The 10,086-nt window shown below is 33.7% G+C and overlaps 1 protein-coding gene across 1 annotated transcript; it reads left to right on the forward strand.

Moving 5' to 3' along the window:
- The first annotated feature begins 6,795 nt into the window (after positions 1 to 6,795).
- On the forward strand, positions 6,796 to 9,687 carry LOC127852454 (zinc finger protein 862-like). Its single transcript, XM_052386408.1, has 2 exons — positions 6,796 to 7,577; positions 8,214 to 9,687. Exons 1-2 carry the CDS (start codon positions 6,796 to 6,798, stop codon positions 9,685 to 9,687), a joined length of 2,256 nt encoding a protein of 751 aa, XP_052242368.1.
- Positions 9,688 to 10,086: the final 399 nt, after the last annotated feature.

Consider the following 10,086-nt stretch of genomic DNA (forward strand, 5'->3'; position numbering starts at 1 on the left):
TCTGTATCTTTTCACAAATGAAAATAGACGCTACCCTATACGTCTGCGTCAAGAATTTGTCGTAAAACTTGTGGTAAGCGTTAGATGCAGACGTGCACAACAGATTGAGTTCTGAATACAGATTTCTGAATGCAGATTTTTATAGAAACTCCTCAAAGCAGTTACTTCCCTTGCTTCGCCCGGTCAGTAACTTCTAGTATAAGGGAGGCCACTGCGTAGGAGATTGAGATTTATAGTGCAGATAGAATTGTTTTACGAACGAAATTTGTTTTAGGTTATAAGAAGATTTTTTGACATAAAACGGTCTTAGAAAAATTCACTAAAAACGGTGTCAGCAATATTCTTGGAAGAAAACGTTAGAAAAACGTTTCCAATTTTTTTTTGTAAGAATGACCATATACTAAATTAAATAGATATTTCGTCTGATTTTTGATCAGGTAAGGCTTCATAATGGGTAACCGAGCGATGTGGATTTTTGAAATGTGGTATATACCATAAGCATAGGTGCGTAAACGCACCTATGCTAAAAATGGTATGATATGAACCATTAGTCATAGTATAAGCAACATTGAAGCCTAATATGCATTCATCTATTATTATTTGCGCACAAATAATTTTACTGTGTGAAGACCCTACATAAAAATGCTGATTTTTTTCTTACTTGGTACCTGGCGACACACATTTTCAAGTCTTTTTCATTAAATTTGGCATAGATATTTATAAAATTGGCATCGTATGAACCAGTAGTCATAGTATAAGCAACATTGAAGCCTAATATGCATTCATCTATTATTATTTGGGCACAAATAATTTTACTGTGTGAAGACCCTACATAAAAATGCTGATTTTTTTCTTACTTGGTACCTGGCGACACACATTTTCAAGTCTATTTCATTAAATTTGGCATAGATATTTATAAAATTGGCATCGTATGAACCAGTAGTCATTATAAGTTTAAGCAACATTGAAGCCTAATATGCATTCATCTATTATTACTTGGGCACAAATAATTTTACTGTGTGAAGACCCTACATAAAAATGCTGATTCTTTTCTTATTTGGTACCTGGCGACACATATTTTCAATTCTATTTCATTAAATTTGGCATATATATTAATAAAAATGGCATTGTATGAACATGTCGTCATAGTATAGGCAACATTGAAGCCTAATATGCATTCATCTATTATTATTTGTGCACAAATAATTTAACCGTGTGAAGACCCTAGATAAAAATGCTGATTTTTTTCTTACTTGGTACCTGGCGACACACATTTTCAAGTCTATTTCATTAAATTTGGCATAGATATTTATAAAAATGGCATCATATCATTTATGAACCAGTAGTCATTATAAGTATAAGTAACATTGAAGCCTAATATGCATTCATCTATTATTATTTTGGGCACAAATTATTTTACCGTGTGAAGACTCTACATAAAAATGCTGATTTTTTTCTTACTTGGTACCTGGCGACACACATTTTCAAGTCTATTTCATTAAATTTGGCATACATATTTTTAAAAATGGCATTGTATGAACCAGTAGTCAAAGTATAAGCTTCATTGAAGCCTAATATGCATTCATCTATTATTATTTTTGGCACAAATAATTTTACCATGTGAAGATCCTACATAAAAATGCTGATTTTTTTCTTACTTGGTACCTGGCGACACACATTTTCAAGTCTATTTCATTAAATTTGGCATACATATTTTTAAAAATGGCATTGTATGAACCAGTAGTCATAGTATAAGCTTCATTGAAGCCTAATATGCATTCATCTATTATTATTTTTGGCACAAATAATTTTACCATGTGAAGATCCTACATAAAAATGCTGATTTTTTTCTTACTTGGTACCTGGCGACACACATTTTCAATTCTATTTCATTAAATTTGGCATATATATTAATAAAAATGGCATTGAATGAACATATCGTCATAGTATAAGCAACATTGAAGCCTAATATGCATTCATCTATCATTATTTGGGAACAAATAATTTTACCGTGTGAAGACCCTACATAAAAATGGTGATTTTTTCTTACTTGGTACCTGGCGACACACATTTTCAAGTCTATTTCATTAAATTTGGCATAGATATTTATAAAAATGGTATCGTATGAACCATTAGTCATAGTATAAGCAACATTGAAGCCTAATATGCATTCATCTATTATTATTTGGGCACAAATAATTTTACTGTGTGAAGACCCTACATAAAAATGCTGATTTTTTTCTTACTTGGTACCTGGCGACACACATTTTCAAGTCTATTTCATTAAATTTGGCATAGATATTTATAAAATTGGCATCATATGAACCAGTAGTTATAGTTTAAGCAACATTGAAGCCTAATATGCATTCATCTATTATTATTGGGGCACAAATAATTTTACTGTGTGAAGACCCTACATAAAAATGCTGATTTTTTTCTAACTTGGTACCTGGGGATACACATTTTCAAGTCTATTTCATTAAATTTGGCATAGATATTTATAAAATTGGCATCGTATGAACCAGTAGTCATGGTATAAGCAACATTGAAGCCTAATATGCATTCATCTATTATTACTTGGGCACAAATAATTTTACTGTGTGAAGATCCTACATAAAAATGCTGATTTTTTTCTGATTTGGTACCTGGCGACACACATTTTCAAGGCTATTTCATTAAATTTGGCATAGATATTTATAAAAATGGCATCGTATGAACCAGTAGTCATAGTATAAGCAACATTGAAGCCTAATATGCATTCATCTATTATTATTTGTGCACAAATAATTTAACCGTGTGAAGACCCTAGATAAAAATGCTGATTTTTTTCTTACTTGGTACCTGGCGACACACATTTCCAAGTCTATTTCATTAAATTTGGCATAGATATTTATAAAAATGGCATCGTATGAACCAGTAGTCATAGTATAAGCAACATTGAAGCCTAATATGCATTCATCTATTATTATTTTGGGCACAAATAATTTTACCGTGTGAAGACCCTACATAAAAATGCTGATTTTTTTCTTACTTGGTATCTTGCGACACACATTTTCAAGTCTTTTTCAATAAATTTGGCATATACATGTATATTAATAAAAATGGCATTGTATGAACATGTCGTCATAGTATAAGCAGAGAAGCATAATACGCATTCATCTATTATAATTTGGGCTCATACAATTTTACCGTGTTAGCACCATATATCAAGTTGCAGATTTTTAAAATATTCGCCACATACCCAAAGGCATTTTCATTAATATCTCAGAAAAATAGACCTATATATTAATACACATGGCATCTAAAGAACATTTTATGATAGTTAAACATGGTTCCCAGCCAACCTGGAAATCAGGGAAAACCTGGAAAAAGACTTTCACTTTCACTAACGCCCAGTACAAATATATGGACAGAATGATTTTTTCATTTACCGGTATGTGGGTGTATGTTGGCTCCACTTCACAAGATACAGTCATTGTAGTTTAATTGAAAAACGCATCTTACAATGTGAGATGAGTTCTGGGTTTAAGCCCCAGCAGTGCCCTATCATGTGTGATATACAGAGCCATTATGATTAAATATACAGTAACACAGTTATCTTTTTAAACAATACAATTAAATATAAGGAATAATGTTAAAGGGGCATTGCTGCTTAGCCATTTTTGGGATTGTATTGTGATTTTTGGCCAAATTTGACACTGAATAACAGGGTTTATACATCCCAAGCATAGATGCTTCTAAATTTGTAAAAAAAAAACAAGTCGAAGTGTGCAGAATATTAAAAATTTGCAACTTTCTGATGTCTAAAGGTCATTAAATGCCACTCAAAGTTTACATTTTTTGTACAAAATTACCCATTTTGTGCTGTCCATTATTGGTTGATGTTTTACGCTGTCTGGTCCAAAAACGCTCATTCTGTAGCTTGTTAATTTGGACTATAATCTATAATGTGGCCAAGTTTCAGCATATTCGACCCAGTGGTTCTGATTTTATACGCCGTGCGTAGCTTTTATTAGTCCACATCCGGTTTCACCGGAGGGGATTTATGGTTTGTGCTCTGTGTCCGTCAGTCAGTCAGTCTGTCACACTTTTCTGAATCCTGTGATAACTTTTAAAGTTCTTAATATTTTTTCATGAAACTTGAAACATGGATAGATGGCAATAAGGACATTATGCACGTGATTTCATTTTGTTCCTACGTCAAAAATTCTGGTTTCTATGGCAATAAATAAAAAAATAAAATAAATTCTGACAATGGTGGAGCCGGTAGGGGACAAATTTGCTTGACAATAGTCTTGTTGAGTATTACTCACTGACTTATGCATATGCGCTCGGCTGTTTTCGGAGAATACCTGAGGTATTGTCATAGCCAGCTCATCGTGTCGTGCCTTTTCGTTCCCACATTTTCTTTCCCAAAATTTTCGAACCCACATTTTTTTAGTTCCCACTCATTCCAACCCGCGAAACCCTTAAGGTGTCGCAACTCTAGTAGGTAAAAGCTGGTGTTATAAGCTCATGTTACATTCAATTACGCGTGCACATTACACCGTAATGCCTTCTTCTGATTGGTTCATATGGAATGAGTGCTGTATTGGACGTCATCATTGATGACGTTCAATCGAACGAATGATAAAGGGGGCTAAAATTCGTTAAGCTCCAGCGTATAGCAGCGATTTGGGAGTCTTGAAAACTGGTCGGTAACTTTTGCTGAAATTTGATATGTATATGGACCAGAACTCGATCTACACGATGGCGTATTCGTCATATCTGGGAAAAATCCAGTTTTTGATAAAATTACGAAAAAGTGGTGTTTTTTATTGCGCAATCGCTATAAAATGAGTTCTCGCCGGAAGCGTTAATAGCAACCCAAACACAATTCAACCCAAGGAGACAATTCAGGCGATAGACACTTCAAATTTGATTTTAATTAATACATATTGCGATTTTATTCCCAAATTAATAAATAAGTTCATATTGCGTTTAACATACATAGCTGAACCCGTTTAGAAAATATTAACAAAACAAACAAAAACAAACAATAGTTAAATTTCATTGATGTAAATATGGTAACCTGATTACATATCCACTAGCGTACACATGAAAAATAGTTCGCAAGTAAACAACAAACAATCAAATTTAAACGCAAATAAGTTAACAAAATATATAAAATAAATCCGAGAAATCGATACTTAAAACTACAATTTCTGCACTAAAAACATTTTTGAGAGTCATTAAAACACATAATTTCGGAAGTATACAACCAACATTCAAAATGGCTGCCAATGAAGGTTCGAAAAGAATGCGAGAAAGTATTTACAAAATAACATCATCAAAATAATTTAAGTGAACGCTACTTCGCCGTTTTTTAGATAAGTATACGATCTATTGAAAAACACTAGCATTTGACATAAACACACCCGTGGATATGGAAATAGACATCACGCGGCTCCCGCATTTTGCGCTGTGTAGGGTTGTTCAGAAAACTTGGTAAGTGTCATTGTGTTCTTGACTTTGTCCGATGAGTTGAATTTTATATACCATTACCATGCGAGAAAGTTTTTTTCTTACGAAACTTACCTTGAAAAATAAACAACACAAATATTAGTGGCACGAACTGGTAGTGGCACAAAACGACAATCAACCGTTAAAGTAATTTGAATGGAAATACATGTGTTGAATATTGGATAAATTAATTGTTTTGCCGTTAAAAGGGTAAGTTTTTTTGGTTTGCTTTGCTTATTTTTTTATCAAAACACAAGTTTTATAGTTTGATTTCTGTACAACAGTTCAGTTAACGTTATATCTTGAATTTATAAATATCGAAATAGATGTCGGAGTTTGCACATTTCGGACGTTGCTATGCAAGTTAGTTCTCGATAGAATATACTGTTTTACCTTTTCGCATACAGTTGTGCAGCTGTTTTCCATGTAATGATGCAATGTTTTACGTCTGGAATACCCCCCTCGATGATTATAAATCATTAACTTCTCAAATTATAAGCATCGTCAACTTGACAAGGTTCTGTCAAGATTTAATTTTTTTATTTAATTAATAATTAGTAGAATATGTAAAGCTGAGTAACATTAATTCAGACTGATTTCTGATTAGGGCAGTGGTTCACCTGATTCTCTCATAGGTTGACCACACCACAATTTATAGCAGTACAAAAACAAATAGCTTGTAATTATAATTGATAAATGTGAATGTTTAATTAATTTGTTTGCAACAATTTGGAACCTTTTGGTTTGAGCATTGTAAGCCTAGTGTATAATTGCCCCTTTGTTCAGCACACATGAATTGATATGAAATACAGCTATATCTCGTGTGGCGTATTTTCATTTAAACTCTGGATTTTAATGACTACAAGTCAGTCGTGCAGTTAAATATGTTTTAAAGCATAGAAAGAATCCAAAATTATTTTGGATTTTGTGTTTGCCATGCATAATTTAAATTTTCATAGGACAGCGCTATAGATAACAAGCGTATTTGCGTTATTACGCAATTAAAATAACCAAAAACGTAATTAAATTCAAAATAAAGCGTACAAAAACGCAAATACAAATTTAATAACGTAATTCCCGTAAAAAACCTTGCGTCACGAAACGCAATTCTTACGAACACCAAGCGTATTTTTTAGACTGGTTATATTCCGTACAGAAATGTACTGGATAGTTTATATGCCGTCCTAAGAAGAAAAGAAGGCAGTCTTTCCAGCAGTTATCTATCTTTGGGGTATTATTGAGATTATTCGTAGACCCGTCAGATTTCTACTTTCGTTTTCTGAAATAATCAAAATGGCCACTCGTGGACGAAAAAAACGAGTCCCGACACAAACTAATACTTTACACAGGTATTTGCCCCAGAATATTCGGGAAAACTATAGCTTTTGTGCGACCTTGCTGAATGATCTGTTAGACGATGTTATAATTTCTCCAGAGAATGTTGTTTGCCCGATATTATCGGAGATTATAAACGAGGTTGTTAAACATAAAAAACACGATATGGGGAGTGTTAGCGAAAAAACTTTGTTAGAGTGGCGAAAAAAACACCCGTGGCTGGTGATAGAAAGTGGAGTAATGAAATGTAAAGTATGCACAGACATGAAAAGTAAATTAAAACTAATAACTGTATGGGCAGACGAAGGTTCTCCAAACTTTCAGTACTCCGGTATTACGAGGCACACTGCTAGTGCAGAACACAACAATGCGGTTATTGCTTGTGAGCAAGATAAACAATTACAGACAATAAGCAGCCAAGAAGTAATTGCTGATGTCAGTGATGTCTGTGAACTTGTTGATGATGTTGACAAAAAATTGTTCAATACGGTTTATTATGCTGCAAAAATGGAGATACCCTCAAGCACCATAAACTCCCTTCTGGATATACAAACCAAAAATGGACTTAACATCAAATACACTAATTTGAGCCCCGACACGGTTTCAGAAATCCAGACTTCTATTGAGCATGTACTACGTGAGGGACTTGTGAATGATGTAAAGTCATCTCCTGTTTTCGCCATGATGTTGGATGAAAGTACAGATCTGACTGTAGACAAGAGACTTAGTATATGTGTTCGGTAATATTTTTGAACATTATATAATTAATTTGAAATTTCCAACAGACAGCTATTGAATTAAAGCATTAGAAAAGAGAAATCAGTTGTAGCAATTAAAAAAATATTTTCACATAGAAGCTAATTCTATTTTTTTTTGTTACATCACAGGATTATGATAAAAATAAACAATAAAAGTGAATAAGTAAGTTATTTTTATGAACATAAAATAAATTAAATATTATCTCAGATAAAAATATATTTTAAAACAATTATTGTATAATTAAATATTAAATAGAATAAATATTATCATGGATAAAAATATATTTTTAAACAATACATCATAAACATTATCTACATGATCTAGAATATCCTTATTTTTTTTTTAAATATTTCACAACACGGGCGTCACTGAAACTCAAATGTGTCAGTACACTTTGTGATGCCCCCCCCCTCGAGAAAAATATTATTAACAAAATATCAAACTACACACCCACCCCTAAAATTGCTGGTCATATTACATGATTACATCTGACCCAGCTGATATGACCAACAATTTTAGGGTTGGGTTTGTAGTTTGATTATTTTTTTAAAATAAAAGTTTTGTTAAATAATTTTATTCAATTAAAAGTATAATAGTGTATTGATCTTATTTTTCAGATATATCAAGGCAGGAGAACCCGTCACAAATATGCTGGTTAATGTTCATCTAGAAGATGGTACTGCACACACTATCATGAACTGTGTAGCACATGAATTTGAAAGGCATGGTATAGACCTTGCAAACTGTACATCATTAGCCACGGATGGGGCTGCTGTTATGCTAGGTAAACATAAGGGAGTAGGACAGCAATTGGTCAGCAAGTACTCTCCATTCTGTATCCAGACACATTGTATGGCTCATAGGCTAAACCTGGCATGTACAGATTCTATCAAGAAAAATGACTTTATGATAAAATTCAGAGAGAAATTCAGTTCTTTGTACTCGTTTATAAGTGGATCAAGTAACAGAACATTGGCACTTAAGAAGATTCAGGAAATACTCGAAGAACCTGAGATAAAGATCAAAGAGCCTTATTCTATTCGCTGGTTGGGTTTGAAAAATGCAGTTTCAGCTGTGTTCGAGTCGTTTGGGTCTGTTTTGGCAACATTGTCAAAATTCGCTGCAGAGAAGAATTCTGTGGCCAAGGGACTCCTGAAGTATTTCAGCTCATACAAGGTTGCCCTAGCAATTGCCTTCATATTGGATGTTCATAATGAGCTAGCAGTACTAAGCTGTGAGTTACAGAAGAAAAATCTTCTATTCAGTGAAATCAAACCAGTGATGGATGCAACTGTGTCCAAATTGTCTTCTATGGAAGCCACAGATGGAAAGTGTTTGACATCAATGAAGACTGATATAGAGATAACAGATGATGGAGCTTTCTTTTCTGGAGAAAAGCTGAAGTACCATGATAACATGAGAAGTGAATTTGCTACCGTGAGGAAAGACTACATCAAAAGGATGAAAAAGAACATCAGTGACAGGTTTAGGAAAACAGACAGTGATCACTATAATGACTTTTGTACTTTGTTTGAACCCCAGCAGATAAACATTTCCACACAGGAGGAATGTAATGAAGCACTCGAGTCTTTGTCCACCTTCTATGGCTACGAGAAAACAGTGAAAGTGATTGACGGCAACCTCATTGAGGGACTACAAGAAACAGTGAGAGTAGTTCAGCCTCTAGTAGACCCAGCCAAGGTCCAGGAGGAATGGCCGAGATTTCAGGGTATGGTGAAGGGAGCTTATGCTGATATGCCCACTAATAAACTTTGTAAGAGGGTAATACTACTGCACAATGACATTATACCCAATATAGCCAAGCTGGCAGCAATAGCCCTCTGCCTGCAACCTACCAGTGTTGAGTGCGAAAGAACATTTAGCACACAGAACAGACTCAAATGCAAACAAAGAGCTTCCCTAGGAAATGAAGCATTAAACACTCTCATGACAATTTGTATGCTGGGGCCAGACATATCAAAATATGATCCCTCACCAGCTGTCATTTACTGGCTTAGGCAAAAAAGGAGAAGGAAGCCTAGACTGCAGAGTGCATACAAGCCAAGAGCTAAGAAACAAAAAACTTGCTGACTTGGCTTGAATTTACTCTGGAGTTTGCATCCTATAAGAGTTGCATAATTTTGTTAAGAACTAGGTAAAGCTGACAGATATGAGCTAAATGTTATATTGAAAAAAAACAACAAAAAAACAAGACAGTTGCTACAAATGTTGATTTATTTTTCGCATATATGATCAGGCAGATCTTGAAGTGTACAATTTAAGTTTGTTTGTTGTTATGTACATGTACCTTTTTTTAATTCCATTTGAATAAATAATGTAGTAACATTAGTTGATTTTAATTATATTATATATGTCATTCCTTCAATTACCCAATTGAGTTAAAAAACCGGGGGTGAAAAACCCAATTAAGCTCAAAAGTAGGGGGTGACAATTTTTGCTAAAACTCTATTGAATTTACAAAAACCCTAT

The sequence above is a fragment of the Dreissena polymorpha genome, chromosome 12, assembly GCF_020536995.1.
Source record: "Dreissena polymorpha isolate Duluth1 chromosome 12, UMN_Dpol_1.0, whole genome shotgun sequence".
NCBI classification, from domain to species: domain Eukaryota; kingdom Metazoa; phylum Mollusca; class Bivalvia; order Myida; family Dreissenidae; genus Dreissena; species Dreissena polymorpha.

Bases quoted from the DNA above. Each gene is read 5' to 3' on its own strand.
- LOC127852454 (XM_052386408.1), top strand. From the start codon at position 6,796: ATGGCCACTCGTGGACGAAAAAAACGAGTCCCGACACAAACTAATACT. The intron at 7,578-8,213 runs GTAATATTTTTG...CTTATTTTTCAG, and splicing joins AGACTTAGTATATGTGTTCG to ATATATCAAGGCAGGAGAAC.